The sequence below is a fragment of the Lampris incognitus genome, chromosome 10 (assembly GCF_029633865.1).
Source record: "Lampris incognitus isolate fLamInc1 chromosome 10, fLamInc1.hap2, whole genome shotgun sequence".
Lineage (NCBI taxonomy): Eukaryota > Metazoa > Chordata > Actinopteri > Lampriformes > Lampridae > Lampris > Lampris incognitus.
Genome location: NC_079220.1, coordinates 15,850,883 through 15,876,977, shown reverse-complemented (window position 1 = coordinate 15,876,977; position 26,095 = coordinate 15,850,883). Strand labels below are relative to the sequence as shown.

The window sequence follows — 26,095 nt, the reverse complement described above, 5'->3', positions numbered from 1 at the left end:
GACTTTTGAGTTGCAATGCTGTGGCCCATTCATAGTTAAAGACGGTTCAGGTTTTCAATGTGTTAAAGCGAAGATGAGGTTGACATTTAGTCTCAAAAATTACTTAAATTACTATACCACCGCCTTTTGAAAACTCCCAGACACGCGGGACTTCATCTGAAGGCTAAAATATGTTCATTCTCCCTTTGCCTTTTCCACTCAAATTCTTTTCTAGACGGTAAAGGTAGAACGAGAAGCATTTTCCTAAAAAATCAGTGTATAGACTCAAAAAGAATTTCTCAATTATCACTTATGACCCACTAGATGTGTGTGGCGGTGTCTGTATCTGCAGAAACCCTGTCCTCTGCCTGTGTTTTCTTATTTTGCTGTGTACGGGACGTTTCTGGGCGTTAACCTTTGAACAGCGGGACTCTGTAAAAACGTAGCGAGCAGGTGCCAGATCGAGATCTAAGCACGCACCCAGGAGGAAGCTGCAACAATGGCGGACACACAGCCCCGAAAAGACGCAAATATAGCGCGGCGACACGCACAAAGCTCGTCCCAAACGAGAGTGAATCTGGAGTTGACGAGCACTGAAGGAGAGGATGGGGATGAATAAGTGACGCAGAGTTGGCCTGTACACTGGGATGTGTTGTGGCAACTGTGGTCAGGGGGCGTGTCCTTCTGGTGACGTGTTGTCGGGGAGGCGGGGCCAACTTTAATCTTGTTTACAAACCGCAACCGACAAATCCTACTCGTTCTGCCTTTAAAGAAAATCTGCAAGGAAAGGTTATGGCAATTTACTCACAGCCGAGAGAAATTGGTTGGGTGGATGCTGAAACAGTGGGTTTATTCAAAAGTCAAGAGTGTGACGGAATTTTTTAAAAGAGTGAAACGAGGACGAAGGGCCGTGAAAAGTTAATCCCGAAACCAAAGTAAAACCTCTTCTTTGAGTGTGTATTTTTACTCTACTCTTGTCATGTAGTGACCTCCTGGAGGTAGTCTTGTTTTGAATTATCAATTCTCCCAAAAAAAAACATATACTCAGAAACTTTATTTTAATTTTGGAGACATTTCAACTCTGTGTTTATTCATTTTATTTACAACGCATTTTCTCTTGTTTACTACTTCCTCACTAGTTCAGAGTACTAAAATGCCTGTTTTCTACTATCAAATATTTCGTTAAAATTTGTTTAAAAACGTCTTGCACATTATCTGACAATGGTTCAGCCCGCTTAATATTTTCCTCTCAGACTTTGAGAAGAGACAGTCGGTTTGGGGTTTTACTGAGTTCGAGTTGTCTTTGTATGATGGAGTCCCGTCCCTGTGTGCTGAGTGCACAATCTGTCCCATTTCCTCTCTCAGGTCCATTAACTTGCACCGCTGTCCTCCCAGGCGTGCATGTGTGGGTGTGTGTGTGTGTGTGTGTGTGTGTGGGCTCGGAGATATGCTTGATTTTTAACCAAACGTTCGCGTGTAGACAACTGGCTGCGTCGTGAACGGAATTGTTCCCATACTTAACCCATGTACTGTGCGCGTTACTCGAGGATTCCACTAGAGGGCACAACAGAGAACTAAGGCTATAAATAGACAAAACACGCCATCGCACCACACGGTCCCTACACTTGACTATTTTTCGCCTTGCAACATTGAGACGAATATTGAGGGGAAAAAAATTTCAAATAATTCATTTTGCAAACAAAACACGAGTTGAATGAATATTCTTCAACGTAATGTAATTTAATACAGACAGCATCAGTACCGACAAACAAAATGAAAAGGATAGTATTTAGAGCCAAGAGAGAAACACGTTTCCATTTTGTTTTTTCGGGTTTCCACGTCAACTTCTAAAATGGTACTGAGCTCACACCAGCTGTTCTGGCAAGCATATTTTTCACACTGTGCAGCGGCAATGACGCGTCGTAATTCAGGAGGCAGCCGGGAACCGCCGATGCGGCTCTTCAAAACTTCCCGCCACTGTTGCCGCTGTGACGCGCTTACTGTCCCCATACTGCCCCTAGCGTTCATGTGCGTGTTGCATTTTGCGGCCGTTGTGAGGACGTCCGCAACACAACCAACACTCCTACCGGACGCAGGATGCGCGAGGCAGCCGTCATGCGGACGAGTAGTTAAATCAAGTATATCTCCCGCCTTTACAGAAACTGTGTACATCACTCGGCAACTTTCAGTGTGTTTTCTAAATGGCTCAATTAAACATGGATCTGTTAGCACTGTGTCGTTGATGGGTTTTTTGTTTTGTTTCCTTTCTAATTCATCACTGTGTGTGTGTGTGAGGAGAAATGATGGGGTTGTGCGCATAAACAATGTGGTATTTTGAAGAATCCCGTGTGATGTGACAGAATGACGTGTGCTCATGTGTCATGCAGCGCCACCAAAATGAAAAGGGAATCAACAAGTTGTATAGATGCAACATGCACGGTAAGCTGTATCGATTCATTATAAGATTCACGGTAAGTGTATATATAGTGTCTTTATGACACATTTCCGGGGATAAAAGTTTGTTGCAGCATGGGAGCCTACACACCGTATTGTGACTACTGCGTACTGACACTGGCCCGTAGTGGAAACAAAAGACACAAAAACAGGCGGTCCAAAACATGTCTGCTTATTTTTATTAGAGTGACAGTCAGACTGCAGTCCAGAGACATTCAGGTAATAGACAGCGACACACATCTCTGTACACAGCTTTTATACACTGAGGTTTAACACCTTCAGAACAGGAAGAAAGAAAAACGGAGGAAAACTACAATGTTAAAGGGGCAGCACGCTACAAAACCAACGTTCGTCAATTGTTGCTTTGACGCGGTGGCTCACTGACGTCACCAACAACGTCACAACGTCCATTACCGTTTGTTTTTTTTGTGTGAAAACCCCCACAAATGGTGAGAGCGGTAATATTAAACTCTGCAACCTCCTTTTGGATGTTGGAAATTCAGAGAGATAGCATGACTCCACTGGGCAAAAACTTTGATTTTGATGTCGATGGCCCCTTTAAGATTGGTCCAGCAAAGCATTTCCAACAAAGAGTGCTTCATCATTTTAATCATAGTCAATAAATAATCATCATCAATAATTATAGTCATTAGTAGTACAAGACAGACCAGACCCTGGACAGCATCACACATAGATTCCATTTACTTCAATAACGTACTGATTTTCACTATCAACCAATATCACGGTAGTGTACATGGGCTTAGAACCAGAGCACAAAACACAGATTGCGATTATTATTATCTTTATCTACCACACTGACCGAAGAAGAGACTGAAGCACTGAGAACAGTAATACAACCTGACCTAATAGTACTTTGTACAACCCCAGCCTACCGAAGAATACCCCAGTGGTACCCAAACACCAATGATAACCGAAGTGTTCAACTTGGGTTTAGCATGCCCAGTAACACCCTATCTGATTAACCTGTTCCCTATGCTAACCCTAAGCACCTTATGTGGTTTGTATTTTAGTAGTTGGACCCAAATGAACCCAAACCAACACGACCCAACAACAGTGCTGAAATCTACCCAAAAACACTACCCAGTGTAAGTAAGCCTGTCACACCCACCAGTGTTGTACCCTCAAAAACCAACTGTTTGAAAGTACATATACATACAGTTGTGTTAGACCCTTGAGTCTCACCATTGCATCTCATGATACACTCCTAAACTGAATTAGGCCCGTATCAGGTTTTTAGGCCTCGGCTGGCCCTTAATAATCACTCACCATGCCCAGTATCAGCCAGGGGTCCTGTTTCCTGTGATTACTTAAGCACTGAAATCCTCCTGGTCCATTGTCTTCACAATAGGCAAACTAGGATGGAGATGTGTTAACGAGGCTTGTTGGTGATGCGTATCATGAACAGCGTCCTCGTAGGAAGGGGTTCTGTTCTGAAACATCATATTCAATTTTGGGAAAAGCATTTAACCTAAACCTGCTTTAACCTCAGCAACTGTTGGGTTCCTCCAAATGTATAATCAAATTTTGAGATTGCGCAATAGCTTAACAGGGTCAATAATGACCCAGAATGCCTCTTATTGTCTTACTACTAATTGTTTTTCCAGAGAAACTCACCCATAATATTGCACATTGACCCCTAGATGAGAAGAGGGTGACATTTTTCCTGGTTGGCACAGATTTACAAATATGTATCACTCTTTTACTGTGGACTCCTGGAAAATGAGAGGAATTGTAAGTTGACCTCTAAACCACCCACTTGTTGAGCCGAAACATTGAACAAGTGCATTTCTCTTCCTATTGTAAGCCAATAGACCATTCATGCTTAAAGTGCCGCTGGGATACCCCAGCCTTGAGGTGCATCTAAGTAAGTTGAAAATGTGTCCAACAAAGGCCTATATTAGAGTACATAAGACACCTTCTCCGTCTAAACAGACACTCCTAAATGCCATTTTACACTAACATTTTCTATCCGCAAACCTTCTGTGTCATTGCACCATTTGACAAGGGCTCTTATAATTCCTACACTGCATCAGAGGTCAGTTTTATATCGCTTTACCAACAGGAAAAAAGATGATCCCCAGTCTGCAATGGGGATCAGCTCCACCTTGGCACCACATGACTGAGGAACTGATCCACATGATGGTGACTGGAGTGATGGTTTCATCAATGAATCATTCGAAATCCAAGAAAAAGAATAAAAGTTCTGTCTGTGAAGTAGTGAATCCTGTGGGGTACATTAAACACCCCCTGAAAAACAGATGGTTTTCCAAGAATGACAGAAGTAAAACGTGGCAAGACAACGTGCGTCTCATCGCTCGTTTTGACACGGTGGAAGACCTCTGGGGCTTTGTATAACCACAGCCAGCTGTCAAGTAACTTGATGTCTGGCTGCGACTACTCACTACTTAAGGACGGGATTGCTCCAATGTGGGAGGACAAGCGAAACCAGCGAGAAGGCCGCTGGCTAATCACACTGGCTAGGCAGCAGCGCAAGGTGGATTTGGACTGGTTCTGACAGGAGGCGCTCTTGTGTTTGGTGGGTGAAGCATTCAACGATCACAGTGGCGATGTTTGTGGCGCCGTCGTCAACGTCCGTGCCAAAGGAGATAAAATCGCTATTTGGACCACGGACTACGAGAACAGGGAGGCCATCACACACACTGGGCATTCCACCTAAAGTAATCATTGGATACCAGTCACATGCAGACATGGCTACCAAGAGCAGCTCCACCAAGAACCCTTTTGCTGCTTGAGGAAAACTAGAAATGTTCTTTTTTTCCCCCTTCTTTTTGTTTGTTCTCTTTTCTGTTTGTGAATTTACATGGCTAATGGACTGAAACTAATGTAAGAAAACTAAAATCACACTTAAGAAAAATGGCTTGTTTAATATGTCAAATTTAATATGCCTTTTTAATATGTCAAAGCTTTAATAGCTGACCAGCAGGGAAGTCGCAGAAATAAACTGGAGATACTGGATAATCCCTTCAGAATGACAGTGATGGGTCCTCCACCAAAGGGATCAGTGGGATGATGCTATTGAAGAAACCAAGAGGTGCACGAGCACAGCTATTTACGTTCAGTCAATACAACACCTGAAGACACAATTTCTGTCACGTGTATTGGTGGCAGGCGAAATCTGTATAATTCGGTGAAGTTAATCTCGTGATATCCTCTAATCGCAAAGTCAGCATTTTAATTTTACAAGGGAAAAACCAAAGCGTCTCTTGGAATAAATTTAAGTATTACATAATATTTAACATGTAACAAGCTCAATACAATAATTTCATGCATTATTCCCGAGATAATTTTGAAATCTGAGAGCCCATAATCTCCCTGCAGCAGTGCCTTTCCTTGCCAGCAGAGGGCACTATTTATGTGGGATCAGATAGGACAACAAGCAAGGCATTCTAGTAGTCAATTATACAGTATCAGTCTAATATCAGTTACATATTACACATAATTTTCATATTTGGCTCTCTTTATCAACAGCAAAAAAACCCTTATGATATATATTGTTTGCCATTCAGTTTTCGTGGTTGATGAATATTGGTGATATTGGATATTATTTGACATCCTGTTTTACTATGCGAGAGATGTTGATTAGGACTACAATTCTGACACAGTAAAACACATGAGCTGGGAATTCTTCCTTCAAACCAAAACCTCATACATACATACATACATACATACATACATACATACATACATACATACATACATACATACATACATACATACATACATACATACATACATACTCGAGAAAATAACTTCATAAATCTAAAACTATATGTTTTTCAAGAGTTCCAGAATTAAAATAACACACGTTGTCATTACATGTAAGCACATGTGTGTTTGCACACACATGCAAGCACACACATATGCATGCATGCAGGCTCGCACGCTCGCGCGCGCACACACACACACACACACACACAAAGTAAAACTGCAGACTCATGATGTGAGTCACAACACAGAGACGCCATTAAACACTTATACACTGACATGGTTGTCATGGTAGCTGTCTGCATCAGGACCCAAAGTGACCCTTCATTTCCCAATCCTGTCCCAGTCACCATGGCAACAAACTCTGACCCATTAATGGGCGGAACGACAGGGTCGCACGCATGTTGCATTATCCATGAACTAGCCAGATAGTAATTCCTAATATCAACAATTCTTGGACAGTGATTAAATCCAGACCAGGATTAGAAACCACAAACGGCATATTCTTTTGCCTTAAGACCACTGAGTCTGCATCCGGGAGAATGATCCTTCGCTGAATTAAAAACCTCCTTTGTTGCCGCTGCTTTGTCCTGGCACATAAATCATATGGTCATGAAGACGACAGCACTGATGCAATGATCAGAGGACTCCAAGTACAAACACCGGGCAGTTTGGCAGCTTCTAAAACGTAAACAAAAACAGATCCGGTCCCCACCCTCCCAAAGAATACCCCCAACCTCCCAACCCCTCATTTTGGACACTGTGTAGGTCACTGTCTCAAATAACAAACTATGACCTCTGCGCAGCTTTCCCTGGCATCAAACTACAGTGTTTTAGTCCTTCAGTGTGGATTATGGTCTCTCCATTGTATTTAATTTGTGTGGTCCAGTTTTCGGCTCAATTAGCTGGGGGGGACCCCTACCCCTTGGCATCATGGTTTTACCCAAATAACACAGCTATCATTAAAAGGGCATCTCGTAGGTGTATCCCAGATTTTGACACAGCTCCCCCTCTCGGTGTTTCCTGTTGTCAGTTGTCAATTCCAAGGCGCTAGGTGAATTTCGGACAGTCACACACCCAGATTAACAGTTTGAATTAATGTTACGTTTACTGAGATTGGCCGGCGATGAGTCCTACAGTCTTCTGGTCTCGAGTGCACAACACGGCAGAGGATAGGATGTGATTTGAGACATTGCCTCTAATCGGTCTAATCTTACAGCGGCTAGCCAACAACCAATATACCTACCTATATATATCTACAGAAAGTGAGATATTGCACTTTGTCACGAAACATTGTCTTTTTTTTTTACAGCATGTGGAAATCTACAAGATTAACTCACTGTCTGAGACACACAGTACAGTATGGCACTTAGTTGATCTCTAAATTCAGAAACATGCAGATTCAATACATGTATCACTTTTCTATGTAGCAGGGGAAAGGGTTTGAGTGACCAGACCAGACCTAAGACCCCAAACCCCCCAACACACACACACACACACACACGCACACACTTTTTTTTTGGCATGAATGGAAACTGACACTCATTCAAGGTACTGTATGAATTAAACACATGGCATTAATACTTTTTAAGGTATTAAGGTACTGCAAGTGAGTGACTTCCACACTGTGTTAAGCGATCCCATTCTTGTTTGTGGTGGAGTCGCACACCTGTTGAAAACCCCCTCCTTTCTTTTCTAATTTTGGGTGAGCCAGGGACATTTCTCGGCATTGAAAAGTGGCCTCTTCTCCTATGCATCCTCCTGTCACTTATTCTCTCTCTCTCTCATCTACACTCATCTGCAGAACTGGAAATACGACTCAGACTCTGTAGATCTGTCTACGGATCTAATCACAGACCAAGCCAGAGGGGAGAGGAAGATAAGGACACAAGGGAGAGGTAACGGAGGGGAGGAGGCCACTTTTAGACTATCAGAGCTCAGTCCAGATTAACAGGTGAACAACAACAGCACGCAATGATGCCACAAAGAGCAATTTTCTTCCGCTGTCCTCTTTTTTTCTGTGTCTCTTACCCCATTTTTTTCATCCCTCTCTCTCGCCCACCATCTGATCTATTTTGTCTAGTAGATGGGAACCTGGTATGTAGGTGCTGCATTGTTCTCAGTAAATGGTGGGCTCTGGTAGGTCTCTGTGGTCCCGGTGATGGTGGTGGTGGTGGTGGTGGTGCCCCCTGGTGAACTGGAGGGGAATGGCTGTGCAGGTGCACCACCGTCCACATGTTCAGTGGTAAACAGGGTCATGTCGGTACCAAGCAGGTACTTCTGCACTGCACGCACCGTCAGACCCGCCTACAGGGAGGGAGAAGGAGTGGGTGGGACAGAGAAGGAAAGGGTGGAAGAGAGAGGAGGGAGGGCAAGATAAGTAGTGAGCAGAAGAGGGACAGAAGGTAATAGAGAGACTGCTCTCACCAATCTAGTGCTGAAACATGTAGTCAGTTAATCAATAAGTCAATCGACAGACGTGTAATTGACAGTAATCAATACATCGTTTTGGTCATTTATTAAGTAAGAATGCCAAACGTTTGCTGGCTTCACAAATACTTGGATTTGCTTGCCTTTCTACAATTCATATCATTAGAAAATTAATACTTGAGAGGTTTTTTGGCTGCCGATCAGACCAAGTAAGCAACTTGAAGACATCACTCTGGGCTCTGAGAAATTGCCATGGGCACTTGTTATTATCATTTTTGACATCTTACGAACTAAATGATTAATCAGCTGATCAAAGTAACACTCAATACATTACAATTAATACATTATGTTGTGTGCATGTGTGTGTGTCTGCAGGTTCTTACCCAGGTAATTATGGAGAAGAAAGAGAAGGTGATGGCGGCCCGGGCTGCGTCCGCCCCCTGGCTGAGTGGCAGCTCGTCAGCAGTGGTGCGAGACCACTGGTTGGCCAGAAAGCAGAAACTCACAAAGTACAGGAAGGTCCAGAAGCCTGCCGGTAAAACAATCAAAATCAAAACATTAGGGACAAAGACAGGAAGTTAGACAAGAATGTTGACATACTATTCATGCATCTCTTCATTTACATTAACTCTTTAGTGCAGGTGTTTTTTTTTTCAGATTAAAGTTATGGAAATAAAACCAGGAATTAATTATTGGGAACATGTTCAGAAAAAGCTGTGAATGCCAATTCAGATGTGTGAATGTATTAATGCGCGTTGAGAAGCTGGAAATATGTCATCATATTTGTAACAGTGGCTTCATATCCATAGGCTTGCATCAAACCCCTCAGAAAATTATTCAGATTTATGATCATTATGGACATCTGTGAATGGATAAACAATGGCAAGCATAAAACATAACTGGTACTCAAATGATTTAAGTTCCATACTGGTTCTTAATACAATTACAGCTCAGTTTCCATGTACATGTGCTTGCAAATCAGCACTAAGCGATTTCAGAATTGTGTCAGTCTTTGATGCACCGTGATTTGAAAATGGGACTTTTGAAAAGGGAACGCAGCCCTTTTCTTGTAGCGCTGCAGCAGAAATCACCCAGCAGACAGAGGAACCGAGCAGAGAAAATGTTTTCCCAATCGTGTTCAGGATATGCTCATGCAAAGGAGTATGGCTTCACACTTTACTGGTTCAGTATTCCTCCCTATGCGGCTGCACTGTAGCTGCTATTTGACACACCAGATGGACTGCAAAAAGCAACCGCATGTTGTTCATTTATAGGTTATGTACGAGATACATGGGTTATCTTTGTGCTCGTGTCCTATCTGTTCGCCGATGTGTTTGTGTGTGTTTGCTTGTCTGTACACCTATGCACATCCCCTTAGCTGCTTCTTTATGCCTCTTAGCCCTTTTGTGTGTGTGTGTGTGTGTGTGTGTGTGTGTGTGTGTGTGTGTGTGTGTGTGTGTGTGTGTGTGTGTGTGTGTGTGTGTGTGTGTGTGTACGTGCATGTGTCTATTTGGGTGTTTACGAATTTATGTGTTTACACACACATACACACACACACACACACACACACACACACACACACACACACACACACACACACACACACACACACACACACACACACGTCCACTCACCTGAGAAGCCAACCTCGAGCATCACAGCCTTCTTTCTGTCTTTGACAGAGCTGATGGAGGAAAACTTGTAGTCCAGCATGAAGAAGAAGGTGCAGGCCAGCAGGCCCACCAGACCCACGAACACTCCATAGTTACACGCATCGGCGTTCTTGTTGAACACACAGTGGAGACGCTCACTGCCAATGTTGACATAGCCCTCATTCACAATGGAGGCAAAGACCACCAGGGAGAATATCTGTGGAGGGGCGGAGGATGAGGGAGAAAGACAGGGAAGAGCGAGGGAGAAGAAGAAGAAGAAGAAGAAGAAGAAGAAGAAGAAGAAGAAGAAGAAGAAGAAGAAGAAGAAGAAGAAGAAGAAGAAGAAGAAGAAGAAGAAGAAGAAGAAGAAGAAGAAGAAGGAAGGTTAGGGAAAGAGAGGTAAAAAGGAGAAGCAGAAAGCAGAGACCATGGGAGTTGAGAGGGGAGAATAAAGGTGAGAGAGGAGGAGGGGGAAGTGCAAAGAAAGAATGGGAATAGAGGAAGGGTTGAGAGGAAGAAAGGTAGAGGAGAGGAGGAAGAAGGAGAGAAGGAGAAAAGCAACAGGAGACACCCATGCAGAAGAGGAAGAAATAAAAGGAAAGGACAGGTTAGATGGAAAAGGGAAAATGGGGAGGGGGTTGGAGGTGAGAGGTTAGAAGAGGACAAAAAGAAATAAGGCAGAAAAGAAGGGATAGAGTGAAAGGCTAATAAAGCTTCAACTGCAGCAAGTATGTGAAGTTGACATTGACCTCATCTCTACATAGATAAAAAACGCGATGTCCTCCTGTATTTTGTGAAAGACATGTTAAGTAATGGGTGTTCAAACAAACATAAATTTCACTATTTCTTTTCCAAATGCAAAAACAAGCACGTGCAAAAGCAGAAACACTTCCCCACAACTTTCCTGGCTTTCTGGAAAACCCCGTCAAAGAAATACAGTGGTTTGTAAGAGCATCCCTGTGAGTGCGCTCAAAACAAAGACATGACCTGATTTCCTGTTTCACTCTCAGTCACTGAGGAGGTGGATGCTTCACTTCCCCTGAAGAATCACGAAGACCTGAGGCAGTGTGTGTGTGTGTGTGTGTGTGTGTGTGTGTGTGTGTGTGTGTGTGTGTGTGTACATATATGTGAAGTGAAGAAGCATGGGTGAGGAGAATTGTCTTAATTTAAAAATACAGATAACCGCATATAAGATGGAATGTGTGTGTGCTTGTGTGCAAGCACGCACGTGTGTTCATCACATGGTCCAGTAGTGGACATGTGGTCATATGATTTTTAATGGAACGTTTCCAACAATCAGTCTCTCTGATCGCTTGCCAACGCATGCCATAAAATATGCCCTGTCATTATTCCCTCTCTCCCTTACATTTCTTTTTAAGTTTGTCCCCGTCTCTAAATGCTCTCTACTCCACTTTTATCCTCATTGGATCTCATTCGGTCTTATCATTAAGTTTTTAATCAATAACTGACTTCCTCATCTCACTTTCTTCTTCCTCTGACTTTCTTTCTTCATTCCAAGCTGGTCCACCAGTGTGGATCAGCTGACTAACGCTTGGTGGCAGAATAGGGCCATGTGACACACACACACACACACACACACACACACACACACACACACACACACACACACACACACACACACACACACACACACACACACACACACACACACACACACACACACACACACACACACACACACTTGGGGGGTTAGATCATATGATGGCCCTCCATCATATGAATCAGTTTAAAAAGAGTACAAGTGCACCATTAGCTCCATGTGCTTTCTGTGGGTGGGAACTCAAAATGGCAGATCCCAACATGTAAATAAAAGCAGTTCATAAGACACCAAATCTCATGTAACCTAACCCTTGGGCGACGAGAGGGGTAAGAGGGGAATTTGATTAAATTATTTAGGTTTATAAACTGGTTACCTCCCATGACAGATGATTCTCTGATTTAGGGCCAAGACATTGTCATTGGGCTCAGTAGTAAACTCCATGGTCACATACTCAGCTCTAGATAGACCTGCAATCACCCACACTATCAAGTAGTGCAGATGTAGTGTAGATGTTATTTTAGAGGCTGGGTCCAGGAAACGAGAAGACTGCAGGTCTCACGTAAGAGTCCAGGATGAAAAACCTGAACCGGCTTCATTCATCTTTGGTGCTTCAAATGCAACAAGAATTAAAGTAACGGGGCGGACAGCAAGTCACTCACTCACTCACACACACACACACACACACACACACACACACACACACACACACACACACACACACACACACACACACACACACACACACACACACACACACAGATATACGCAAAAATAACTGAGTGAATCCCCTCACCACGTTTGATTTCAGTCTATTTGATATCCTAGCTGTATTATTCTTGTCACCGGAGAGGAGGAAGAGGAGGAAGACCTTCCTCCATAGTTCCCAGGCAGCAGTCATCCGGAGGTAATGCGGTAAATCAAACGGCGCTGGTCGTTACGCCGTTACGGCGTGCGTAACGACCACCGACCAATCAAACAACGTGCTAATGACGCTCACGGCTCGTGACCGCCTAGCCAACGTCCCCTTTTCGGGTTAAATTAGCACAACTGCGGCTAACGATACGAGCCCCGCAGGAAACACGAGATGATTAAATTAAACCTGGATGAAATCCGATTTTAGATGTAAAAACTGAATGAATGAAATCCTACAGATTTCGTGTTACTGTTATGATAGTCGTCCCCCTCCTCCTCCTCCTCCTCCTCCTCCTCCTCCTCGTTAGTGGTTGTGGAATGCCGTAGTGATAGGGTGGTCTTCAATTCTATACATACACTAAGGTATAGTCCAACAAACCCCGTCAGCCAATTATTCAATCTGATATTTACATACAGGAAATAAACACAAATAATATAAAAGAAAATTAAAAAAAAAACAATGGGTGGGCATTGGTCAATTCCTATCCAATTAAAACATCTGTAATGAAATCAATCTTGTGGCCCCCATCCAGCAGATCCGAACAAATAAATAGCCATATAATAGCTAATAGGTTTACAATCCTGTGGCATATTTCTAAAACCGTGAAGTGAGAAACAATCCGTTATTCAAAAGTCGGTTATTTCGACCCAGACCAGACCCTGCCCATCAATTATCGCTGGATTTGTAGAGCCGATTTGCGGGGAGACCGCGTCACAGTTCCGCGCATGCAGTATAACGGCAACAGAGAGAACAATCCGCTACCGTAAATAAATTAAAAAATGTTTTAAAAAAAACACAATAAAGAAAACACGCTATCTTACCCAGGACAAAACCCGGAGGATGGTCTGCGGCTGCTTGGCGAAGGCAATCGGGTCGATTGTGGCTCCGGCCCGACCCGCTCCGAACGATCCCACTCCGTCCATCTTCTGTCGGTGCGCCGCTCTTCTGAGACTGGATGGACGTGTCTGCGCGCGCACCGCGGGGGCGTGCACGACTGCCGTGACCGTGTTTGAAGATGTGGCTCCTACCTTCCTTCCTACTCACCTACCTTCCTTCCTGCCTAACTACTTTCCTTCCTTCCTACATCTCTCACATCTCCAGCGTCTTTTAACTGGTCTCCCTGTAGCATTGGCAGGTGGACGCTCGCAGTACGCAGATGTGAGAACAAAGGGGGGGTGGTGGTGGTGGATTGTCCTCGAAATTCCCTTAGGAGCTGCAATGGAAACGCAGGCACACACAGGCTTGCAGCAGAGAGGAGGGCCCTCCAGCAGCCGGCCTCACCTTTCTGGAGGATGGACGTTTCTCCGCTGAAATGACAGTGGTCCATCCAGGCGCCGCTTCCCACATACAACCAGCAGAGGGCGCATACGTGTCTAACAGATCCATGGTAAAAACTGGCTGCTCCGTGGGATGGACCCTAAAATAATGACCCAAATCCCAGCAGGTTCGTATATTTTGCTTTAAAATCCTCTTCACTCCATTTCACCATTATTTTTCCTTTTTTTTAAAAAAATTAATTTTATGTATCGTCTGTTTTATTTTATCATTGCATTTTTATCTGTGCACTTTCACTTCTTGTAAAGTACATTGCATTACATTCTGATCTACAAAACGGGCTATTTGAAAAAAGTTTTGATTGATTAAAATGGAGCTTTAAGACTAACTGTAATGTGCAAACTGTTGGCTAGGATGCATCGGCAAATTAGTACCACATAAATTTGTCATACAATTTGTGTGTCCTTAACTTTTTCCCAAAAATGCTATGTTCATGAATGATGCTGATAACGACATTTATTAGTAGACCGATCAGGTTGTGTGTCTGAGACATTAGTACGAAATGCCCTTGGCTGTAGGAGAAACATCTGATTCTATAACTCTTCTGAGGGTTATAAGTAGAGAACCAGAGCAAATTAATTCAACAAAAATCACATACACGCATAAACACACATATACAAAGTAGGTAATAATTGAAACAGAAATATGAGCAGATTTTGACACTCAATATGCTTGAAAACCTCTTAAGACAAAGAGCATGGAATTAAAGTAGAAAAAGTGCTCCGTCTCGAACCACCTAATTACCACAATGTGAAACAAACTTCACAAGACCCCTTTATATGAAAAAAACAAAACAAACATGATTTATCAAACATGTTCAAGGATTCGGAGAAAACATTAGATTATTTATCTATTGAATGTAGCATGGCCAAAAAGTTTCTTCCCCTTAATTTACATCGTTGGATACCATGTATCTTAAGTTGAAAATGATTTTTGTGAAACTTAAAACAGCTTGTGAAACCCACATTTTTTGTCTAAATTTCTCAGTAACTGACAGTATTTTTTCTGTTGCTTCATAGACAAAACATGAATATCAAATGGGGGAGGGCAAAACAAACAGGGCAAATATATTGTGTGTGTTTCAGGAATCAGCATTCAAATGACTGAGCAATTCTTTTTGATGCAAGTAACCAGTGGCAGCAAACTATAAAACGGTCTTTGAAAATGATGAGGATTAAGTTCCTATCCATTTGATTTTCTGGGTAGAATGTTTCTGGTGTGGAATTTCGGGCCATTTCTCACTTATAAACATTAAACTTTCTCCAAGAATCTTAAAACCCAAAAAAGGTCAAATAAACTAGGTTTTCCTTTTACCTACCCCATGAAACACAATACCATACCATAATCTATGGTGGATCTTTTAAATCTACTGTCAGTTATATATTCAGTCTGAGAGATATAAATGTAACTTGATTTTTGCAGGATGAAGGTGCTCAAAGAAACGGGTCTGGGTTTGGCGTAGCACTGATCTCTGAAATGTCAAAGGTTCGTACTGATATAATTTTTTTTCCATCCAGTCCCCAATCTGGGACGGCTTTGCCCTGAATCTTCATGTCTCTCAGTTCTCAGACATTATCAGTCAGTCACACGAACCATCTTTCCAGCCATCCCTCCACCTCTCATCCACCCGTGAGCAGTCAAACTGAGGTTTGCCCAGTCTGGCGTTGATGTCATTATGGAGACGACAAAGCCACTGAGACAGAGCATGCTGACTGCTGGCATCTGGCTGATTGCTTTTTAACCTGTGGATGGGAAGAGATATCATTAGACAACTGCAGCCCTCTTTACTACTCCATGCAAAAGTCAACCTCTCTTGTCATTCATAGTCAAGGCAGGCAAAATCCCCTTTAATTGAGAGTGATCATGTATGTCAAACGATGAATAGCAGAGTGTTAAAGTGGAACAGTTTGGGAAAACATAAATTTAGTGTATTATATGATAAAAAAACAACCACAGATCTCTCATTACTGGGCAATATCTAACTCAACAATATACTGTCAATATATTTAATAACGTTGAGAAAAGGTGCCCTGTAAGCCTAAATATTCAACGCAAAGTGATTTCATGTCACGGTGAGACAAGATTTAGTCTGCATCAAGGCCATATTCAACATGCTTTCTGGAACTGCACTATGATCTGACCTGCCCCGGAGGTCTTCCGCACATTCATTACAGGGGAAAAACTTGGAGAAGAGGTTAATGAACTGCCCCATCTCTTGCTGCTGGGTTGGGGAGGGATGGTCAGGATAATATGCTGCCATGGTATGTAGAAAGGACCAGGTGTTACGCCCCAACTCTTCCCTGTCCAGTGGACACTGTGGCTCTTGCTGTAGCTCTGAATCCCCCACACGGACCTCCTGGAGAATCACACAGACTGAGTATTCAATCATATAGTACTGTCAATCAGCCCATCCATCATTAGGGCAGACACACGGACTATGGAAGCTAACTGTTGCAGTTTGGAACCAAAATTATTTCCATACCCATTTGTGGTGAGCCCCAGATTAATAATAATAATAGTACTTGTATATCTTGATGAGCCTGGGTTAAAGTAAAACAGGGAAGTCATGGTCAAAAGTCATCCAATTTGAAAATGCCCAGGCAATGGCACCCAGACCTTTATGCAACTATCCAGTTAAGTCGAGTGCCATCATCACTGGGAGGGACCATCTCTTCCAACTAGTGATGGGCGATATGGAAAATAAAACTTTCAAAATTATTATGTGGGAATACGGATCACGACATCTGCTTCCGCACGCAAAAACACCATATTTATGAATCCAAATTAGATTCATCACATTTAGCTGTTTAGTTATGTAAAGTAAGACATTAATGCAAAACTAGTTCTCAAATGACATTTCGGACGTCATGTTGAGAGAATTTTTCGTATTTATTAATTTGGTTATCATTAATTTAGACAACAAAATCGTGTATCACAAATTGAGGTCTGAATTTCATCCCGATACAATACCACAGAACGAGGATAAACGATAATGCTGAGTCTCGATAATGTTAAGTCTTCCTTCCAGCAAACTCTCGCTTGCTGAAAACTTGACAACTTGCGATGAACTCAAGTCACCTGTGTTGCAACTGTCTCCTGCTTCCTCTGGACATGCATCCACGATTTAAAGTCCGTACAAGCCCGACATGGCTTCTTTTTCGGTGCCCCGGTGGTCTCCTGTTCTTTACCGGGACTGTCCTCAGGCGGTTTACCAGTCACTGCAAACGGAAAACCGCCAAACCCGGGCGGGTTCGAGACTGAAGTTGCTCTCGGTCCTGAGGACGAAGCCATGTTCACACACTACCATGCTAGGAGTGACACAACTGACCTGTCAGGGGAACATCATTGACGATACAACACGGACACTTTTGATCAAAAAACAGTTCAAACGTAGCCTTTTTAATTTAAATAATATAATGTGATATAACTCACAACAGGAGAAAAAATACGCGTTTGAACCGCTTGTTTTTTATGTACACATTAAATGATGATTAACACGGAACGTCATTTATATCAGATTGAGGCTATAGTTTCCCACGGAAGTTCAATGAGTGCGGAAATATAACTTCCGGTCGTGACGTCATATACTTCTGCATGCTGCGGAGTGTTAACACAGTTAAAGTATATGTTTATGCAGCTCTACAGTAGTTTTTACATGTATAGTTTTGTGTATTACACCCTAGTTCTTTGGTTACATTGCATGTGTTAATGACTCGTTTTTTATGCGATTTGCTATCTGTTTGATTTCATTGTTTAGCAATGGTTGGCTAGCTAGTTAGTTGGTTGAAAGGCTACTGTAAAGTGAATCTGCCACGTTTCTGTTGTTCATTACATGTTTTCTTTGATTTTCATAGGCAGTGCGATCAGGCGTGTAACCCGTCTGCTTGGTCACAATGGGAATTTTGGAAAAAATCGCAGAAATTGAGAGAGAAATCTCTCGAACTCAGAAAAACAAAGGTAAGGGAGGGCATTCTTAGGGCCAACTAATAGTTGCAATATGGGGGAAATGTTGCCATGCACTGCTAGTAAATAGTGATGTTAATAAACATCCTAAATCAGTTATTGTGTTCTCTTATTCCACAATGTTTTTCGAACATGTAGCCGAATAATACAATTTCCTGTGTAGATTCAATTGTAAAACTATTCTTGAACCACTCAAAATTGTATCTCAAAATCGTCTCTTTCTTTTCTTTTCTTGGTGTTAGCCACTGAGTACCATCTAGGCTTGCTGAAGGCCAAATTAGCTAAGTACAGAGCTCAGTTACTGGAGCCCTCTAAGTCAGCAGGGGCCAAAGGAGAGGGCTTTGATGTCATGAAATCTGGAGATGCTCGTGTTGCACTCATTGGTTTCCCTTCTGTAGGTAAGGTAAGTCAATGGGATGGATAGATCGGTTGTAGCTCATACAGTCTGGTAAAAGCTTTGGAGAAAGTGACCTTGACCTTTACAAAGAAGTATAACTCCAAAAACGGTGTCCATCCACAACTGCAACTGTAAAAGCAAACGCATCCCTCAAACAAACATAAATCCACAATGAAACATTCAACTCCTTTATTGTAGTCTATTTGTCAGGCTATAGTTAGAAATGTTTATACGTTGTGCTTATATGATTATATCCATCAAACCAGTGGAACATTTCCTGCCTTGGATTCACACAACAGGCTTCAGGATCATCTAAACAGATGAGGATTTTGGTATAATGGGAATCCACCACAAACCTGTGGGTTAAAACATGCTGTTCTGGTGTAATTCTTTCTCCTTTAGTCCACCTTCCTCAGTTTGATGACGTCAACAGCCAGTGAAGCAGCCTCCTATGAGTTTACCACCCTCACCTGTATACCTGGTGTCATAGAGGTAGCCACATGCACGCGCACACACACACATACACACACACACACATTTAAATGCATATTTTCACAATAGTAACATCAACATTAATCTTGAGCCTAATCATGTCTTTCATGTTGTTATTTCTTAAATCATTCTTCAGTACAAAGGGGCCAACATCCAACTGTTAGACTTGCCGGGAATCATTGAGGGTGCCGCACAAGGTAGTTTTAAGTTCCACGTCCTTGTCCTTTTCTTTTTTATGCTTAAATTCGATGTAACTCATCAATATTTTTTCTATAGCACAATATTTTGGCACTAATGTGCATTTTTTAGGAGTGAATCCAAACTCCAATTGCGGAATAAACAGGGCCATGCACTCACTGTGCATTGAGTCACTGCAAAAATGCACAGTAAGGTGTCTAGGAGGCGTGGCGGTCTGTTCCATTGCCTACCAACACGGGGATCGCCAGTTCGAATCCCCGTGTTACCTCAGGCTTGGTCGGGCGTCCCTACAGACACAATTGGCTGTGTCTGTGGATGGGAAGCCAGATGTGGGTATGTTTCCTGGTCGCTGCACTAGTGCCTCCTCTGGTCGGTTGGGGCGCCTGTTCTGGGGGGAGGGGGAACTGGGGGGAATAGTGGGATCCTTCCACGTGCTACGTCCCCCTGGCAAAACTTCTCACTGTCAGGTGAAAAGAAGTGGCCACATGTATCAGAGGAGGCATGTGGTAGTCTACAGCCCTCCCCCCGGATTGGCAGGGGGTGGCCAGGACAGCTTGGAAGAGTGGGGTAATTGACCAAGTACAACTGGGGAGAAAAAGGGGGAAAAATCTTTTAACAAAAAAAAGCACAGTAACTTTGAACCCTGAGTCCGGGTGACACAGATGATGTTGTTGTTTTTTTTTGTTGATGAAATAGGCTTGGTTTTCAGATATCTTTTAATTATCTAAATGTCAGTCTGTTGTCAAAAAGTGTCTTCCTTGTGTTAATGATTGGTTGACCTTTTCCAGGTAAGGGTAGAGGACGCCAGGTAATTGCTGTTGCGAGGACAGCAGACGTTGTCATCATGATGTTGGATGCCACCAAGGGAGACGTTCAGAGGTGTGTTGCATGGGGGCAGATATGTTGGCATTGATTTTTCTTTTTTACTGAAACATTCAAATTCCAAAAAAATTTAAATCTACTGTTTTTTTCCCTTCTAGAGAACTTCTAGAAAAAGAGTTGGAATCGGTGGGCATCAGACTCAACAAAACGAAACCGAATATTTATTTTAAGGTAAAGTTCTCCAGTGATCTCCCCAAAACCTCACTGTAATAACCTCTCCATAAACCAGTTTTTCCTCTTGCTGTAGCCCAAGAAAGGTGGGGGCCTCTCTTACAATTCCACGGTTCCTCTCACCCACTGCTCAGAGAAGCTTGTTCAACTCATACTTCATGAATACAGTATCCTTCACTGTCCTCTTCTCTTTCTGTAAAAATTTTCCTTACCTGAAATCAGGGGTTAAAGGATAGGGAATGCTGTACATTGTCATTGTATTTACATCTGTTGGGAGATTGCAATGTATTTGTAAAGCCCTCTAGGGCTTAAATGTGACTCATGGCTAAGCTAAAATTTGACTTTATTTGACTCTTCTTTCCAAGAGTGATTCTTAATTGAGACATTTGTCTCTCTCTCTGTATGTACACAGCCTCTTTATCCTCCTCTCCTTCTGAGTATGTGTAGGTTGGTCTCGTTCTTTTGTCCTCTTACTCCTGTCCCCTTGTCAAGTACATATTAATACGTGTCTCACCGTATTAAATTAAACTGATTATGTCTTTAACGCTGCCTCTCAGAAATTTTCAACGCAGAGGTTCTCTTTAGGGAGGACAGCACACCAGATGAGTTCATCGATGTCATAGTTGGAAACAGAGTTTACATGCCTTGCCTATATGTAAGTTTATTACCTTTTCTCATTCTCTTTCTATCACATCTTTCTGTCAACTTTCTGTGATTTCCTTACCTGGATTATTGAGCATGCATAAAGACGTTCTCTTTCTATGTTTTTATGTGTGCTGGATGAGTTTCCATGCAGCTGTGTCAGAATCTTTTTTCCCCCTGAAGTTATCTTACCTTCTCTTCTGTGCATTTTCTGTTTGGTCCACAGGTGTACAACAAAGTGGATCAGATCTCCATGGAGGAGGTGGACCGCCTGGCTCGCAGACCCCACAGCGTTGTCATCAGGTCAGACTTGTGTCTGTGTGTACCGTTGATAGTTTTTAGGTTTATATTGCAAGACAGTCACCTCAATGCCTGTCTGTATGTGGGAGGGGTTTTTAATATTTGTGACTGTTTGCTCCAGTTGTGGGATGAAGCTGAACCTGGACTATCTCCTGGAGATGCTGTGGGAATATCTGGCTTTGATTTGCATTTACACCAAGAAGAGAGGAGGTGCACACTTGCTCTCACATACACACACCCATTCACTCCCTCTCCCAGACCCTGTTAGGTGCATGCATAGCTAATAAGTAGTCCCAATTTACACTCTAACATTTTTTTTCTTTTTACAGAGCGCCCAGACTTCAGTGACGCTATCATTATGAGAAGAGGAGCATCTGTCGAACATGTGGTGGGTATTTAACATACTTACATATGCATACACACTGCACAAACACTTGTGCTCAGGCTCACTTGTGCTCAGGCCTTTGCACCTAATTAGGTTGCTTAACACTAATGGAAATGTAAACAGTTTATTTCATATTTGAAAGTAAGCCCAAATTTCTTCTTTTCTGCAGTGCCATCGAATCCATAGAACTTTAGCTAGCCAATTCAAATATGCCTTGGTTTGGGTAAGTCTTCCTCTTTTTTAAGTTTATTTATCTAACTCATTAAACCTTGACCTTTGTGTCCCATCTGCTCAATAAATGGTCCCCCTAATAGAGAAGGTGGATTGATTGATATTAGGGGCTGTACCAAATTTCTTTCTTTTTTATTTTTTTTTACATTCAAAGCTTCTATTGAGGTTTTCGAATGAAGCTTTGAATGTCTGTCATCATATTTTATAACATCATCATAAAAACCCTCAAAAAAATCCTCAAACAAAATCCTCAATTTGAATAAAATAATCCATTGGATTAAACGAGTTAGTCTTTTTTTTTTTTTATCAAATCATCTTTCCTAAATGAATATAACTGGTCAGTTTTGTCAGCATAAACACATGTAGGATAATACAGTAAGGGCATAAAATAATGATGAAATAATAATTGCGCCCTTAAGCTTATAGCAATATAATGCTATCACAGAAATGGCAGTAAAATCAGAACATTTCATTGCGATGCACTTTTTTAGGATCATCATCAATCATCTTAAAATGCTTCCAAACTGGCCATTTCTTCGACATCTTTCTACAGTCGTCATTGGTATGAAAGTGGTGACGTCTTGATGGAGCGCCAAGCGAATGCAGATATCTGCAACTGTGCAGAAGTATCCCATTGGTTTAAACAGAATGAATAGACATGGGAGGGGGGGGCTGTGCAGCATTTGAATGTTGATTTAGAATTCAAATGTCAAATGAAGTTTTGAACTATTCAGTACAGCCCTAATTGATGTATGTAGAAGTCAGCAAAGGCAACATTTCTTTAACCGTCTTCATTGATGGACTGAGATCCCAAAATGACCCAGGCATCCGTGACATACACTGGCCTTATGTCCAAACCCAACGCCAACCCATTTAGTTAACATACAAACTTTGAAATAAAAACCATATACAATACAGAAATTCAGCTCACAGAACATGTGCAACCGACATTCAGACTGGCGATGTGTTAAGCCATGGCTACAACACGATATTACGCCACTTAATTAAAGGTACATTTCGCACAAATACGTGAGCTAGCCATTCAGCCACAGTACACAATAATTCAAGTTTTCACCAAAACAAAAGAGAGCACGGCACAGCCCCAGTGCATTACACCATAGATTAACTAAAACATCCAAAGATTTTAATGCTGAGATAAAAAGGTTTTTGGCTACAGAAATAAGTTATTTTAAGCAATTTTTTTTTTTAAGTTTGAGCAATGTAATAATCCATTCTGAGTAGCCCGTGTAGCCTACAGTTGTGTGGTCAAGTCAAGTCAAGGCCATTTTATTTGTATAGCCCAATATCCCAAACTACAAATTTTCCTCAAGGGGCTTTAAAGCAACATGACATCCTGTCCTTAGACCCTCGCATCAGATAAGTAATAACTCCCTAAAAAAAAAAAACCTGTTACAGGGAGAAAAAATAGGAAGAAACCTCAGGGAGAGCAACAGAGGATGTATCTCTCTCCCAAGATGGACAACATGCAATGGATGTTGTGTTTACACAATTTACAGAATACAACACTGAAAGAGGATGACAGAATTATAATGGAATGATAAAATTTATGAAGAATATGATGCAGAGGAACATATTCCATCGTTGCACAGCCCATCCATTGTCCCAGCATTTGTCCATCATGCCAAATGGCCAGTTCATCACTGACCAGCTTATTGTGCAATGAGTTGGATAAAATGAATGAAAGATGTGTTTGGGGATGTACAAAACACCCCATTTCATTGTGATGTCAGTGTCTCTTAATTATCTACTTGTCCTTAGAGACGTTTCAGGTCATTTGTGACAACTGGGGACTGGGAAGTTTACTGTCTGAGAAGCGTGTGATGTTTTCATGGAAATGAAGTAGATATCGCCATATAAAACACATACCGTTAATAAATGCAGTCTGTGTTGTTTGTCCCTACAGAACAGCTCAATCCCAAATTGCAAATCAGGTATTAGTTTGTCAGCTCTGTCAGTTCTGCCACTTGAAAACACATTGAGTCTGTCGTCACCTCCACCTATCAGCGGTAATGTAATATCACTAGCAGCAGTTGTTACTCATCTGAAAGTTGGCTTGGTCAAAGATGGCAGCACATATACATAAAATGTTGCTTCAAAGGCACGGCATCTCATCTCCCTGGGTGGATCAGAGATTGCAAGGTAAATTGTCAGCATTTCGGTTTGTGCGCTGGTAACATCACTGACTTCTCTTGATCCGAGACACTTCCCGGCCCCTAGTTTTCTTGTAGGTCTTGTTAAAAGCAGCCTGTGATTGTTGCATTAACACTACTGAGGCATAACTGAGTTGTGTTGTTGTCTCGCAGGGCACTAGCACCAAGTACAGCCCTCAAAGAGTGGGGCTACTGCACATAATGGAGCATGAGGATGTCATCCAGATTGTGAAGAAATAAAACAAGCCTTCTTATGTGACAGAGGGGAGACGGAGCAGATGGGGGTCACACTCTTGTCAAAAGGCAAATTGCCAATACGCAAAAAAGTACATCTATTCAAAAGCCCATTGTACAGTAGATATACAAAATTAAAGCCACATTAATTCTTATTTTGTATATGAAATAATACAAAAACAACTAAACAAATTCAGATATTGACCATATGTGTTTTTGTTGTGAACAGGAAATATTTTACCTTAAGATATGGAAGATGCATTGATTCAGTTGAGAGAGCGAGAGAGAGAAAAGGAAATAAATTCCATAAAATTTTAAATGACTGTGGTCTGTTTTACTCTGATCAACTGTTGATTTCTCTTCAGAGGAATGTTTTTACCTTAGATATTATCTTGGATATGACTGTTGTGTACTTCACCTGATATGCTGGGGAGGAGTTTCTAAGACTTAAAAAAGGCTGCCCTTCGTCTGAAAGTGATGTGATGGTTCTCTCATTTCTGAGGCTTCCCGGACAGGCCTACATAGCCTGAGGTACTGTAGCATATCATATGATTTACAGTTTTACTGTAGTGGATTGCAGCAGAGACATAACTTTGCAACCTCTGTACAATATCTTTTTTGTCGGTCACGAGCACGCTGCATGGTGTTTAATCAAATTGTACGTTGTGCGTTGCATTGCTAACTGATTTCTTGCATTTTCTATAACGTGACAGGCAGGAAGCAAAAGTTCATCTGTTCCCGTCTCCTCATCCCCACTGTATTGATTTCTACTTTTAAGACAGAAGTTATCCAGCTTACATATGCACCTCCTGAGCACTCCTCAGATGAAGAGAACAGGCTTTTATCACTCACGTTTGACACCCCATACACACACACACAAACACACACACACACACACATTACCTCCTCCATCGCTGTCCAGCTGTTATCTTTGTTCGATTGGGCACTCCGGACCGGCTGTTCTTCTTTCACAAAACAGTCCATAGCCAATGCTTTCCATTCATTCGTGCGCACACGGGCATAATAGCACCATTAAAGATTCATAAGTGTCCTTCGGTCTGTACAGTGCATTGTGGAGAGGGGAGTGAGAGGGGTAAGTACTACGAGAGTAGGGGGGATACAGCAAACTGCTACGACTGACCTCTTCAAAAGTGCAAGTTAGGATGCTGGAGAGATGTCTCCTTGCAGTGACTCGTGGCAGGACTTCTGCTTTGGAATAACCTGAAAAGGGGGCGATGGTGACGGGATAATTATGTGGAGAGAAGGAACAAAGGTAGGAAGGAGTGAGTGGAGATGGTTGCTTATGTGCTTTGTGTGGGGCAAGTATGATGACACTTGATGCTACTTGGCTCCATATAGCAGGGATAATTGTGTGTATGCATGCACACAGGGGCGGGTGATGGTCTGGTGTTGCTGGTGTACCTTAGCCGTGACAAAGTGAGAATGCTGTGAATGGGACTTTGTTTTAGTTTGATGGGGTTGCATCAAAAAGTTGTTTAAAACTTAAGGTTGAATTGCCCAAAGGTTGTGTTTTAGTGTTTGGCTGCTACAAAATGTGAATACACAGACAGGATTCTTTTTAATAACAGCCTTAAGGTCACTGCAGAGGTGCAAAGCTGCAGCTCACACAGCATACATCCTTGTCTTATACTGTCGTGCTTTTTTAGTTATTTTTAAACTGACTTACATGGGACTTTACTGCAGCATCACATACTATTCATCTCACATAGTTTTCATATTTAGGATGTAGTATACATGTCATCAGTTTGAACTCCACCAAAAATTGTGTGCAGGAGCATCTTTTTTAAAATATTTAACGTATTGGCTTTTGTTTATCAAAGCACACACCTAGTTTATTCACTGCTCTCAAATATAGAAGCTATGTAATGGTTTATCATTCAGTCAGACTCATGCTGTTCGTTTGGGGATGACCAAGTTTGATTCTTTCAAAATGTACC

General features: G+C 42.1%; 3 protein-coding genes and 1 pseudogene across 4 annotated transcripts; 2 read left to right on the top strand and 2 right to left on the bottom strand.

Annotated features, from left to right (window-relative positions):
- Window positions 1–222: 222 nt before the first annotated feature.
- LOC130119742 (eukaryotic translation initiation factor 4E-1A-like) lies at window positions 223–5,207 on the top strand (annotated as a pseudogene).
- A 3,052-nt stretch (window positions 5,208–8,259) lies between these two features.
- syngr3a (synaptogyrin 3a) lies at window positions 8,260–13,664 on the bottom strand. Its single transcript, XM_056288511.1, has 4 exons — window positions 13,558–13,664; window positions 10,245–10,479; window positions 8,994–9,139; window positions 8,260–8,487 (listed from the first exon to the last, which is right to left on the bottom strand). The coding sequence occupies exons 1-4, from the start codon at window positions 13,657–13,659 to the stop codon at window positions 8,260–8,262; spliced, it is 711 nt and encodes a 236-aa protein (XP_056144486.1). The 5' UTR covers window positions 13,660–13,664.
- A 681-nt stretch (window positions 13,665–14,345) lies between these two features.
- gfer (growth factor, augmenter of liver regeneration (ERV1 homolog, S. cerevisiae)) lies at window positions 14,346–17,381 on the bottom strand. Its single transcript, XM_056288335.1, has 3 exons — window positions 17,150–17,381; window positions 16,213–16,427; window positions 14,346–15,813 (listed from the first exon to the last, which is right to left on the bottom strand). The coding sequence occupies exons 1-3, from the start codon at window positions 17,360–17,362 to the stop codon at window positions 15,651–15,653; spliced, it is 591 nt and encodes a 196-aa protein (XP_056144310.1). The 5' UTR covers window positions 17,363–17,381; the 3' UTR covers window positions 14,346–15,650.
- Window positions 17,382–17,632: 251 nt separating this feature from the next.
- Window positions 17,633–24,426, top strand: drg2 (developmentally regulated GTP binding protein 2). Of its 2 annotated transcripts, none has more exons than XM_056287828.1 (14): window positions 17,633–17,692; window positions 17,926–18,028; window positions 18,277–18,437; window positions 18,834–18,923; window positions 19,060–19,120; window positions 19,910–20,000; window positions 20,102–20,174; window positions 20,251–20,341; window positions 20,732–20,829; window positions 21,043–21,119; window positions 21,238–21,326; window positions 21,446–21,504; window positions 21,671–21,724; window positions 24,057–24,426. In XM_056287828.1, exons 2-14 carry the CDS (start codon window positions 17,965–17,967, stop codon window positions 24,141–24,143), a joined length of 1,095 nt encoding a protein of 364 aa, XP_056143803.1. In that variant the 5' UTR covers window positions 17,633–17,692; window positions 17,926–17,964; the 3' UTR covers window positions 24,144–24,426. The 2 variants fall into 2 exon arrangements, with proteins under 2 accessions (XP_056143803.1, XP_056143804.1); XM_056287829.1 differs by having other exon boundaries at window positions 17,646–17,686.
- Window positions 24,427–26,095: the final 1,669 nt, after the last annotated feature.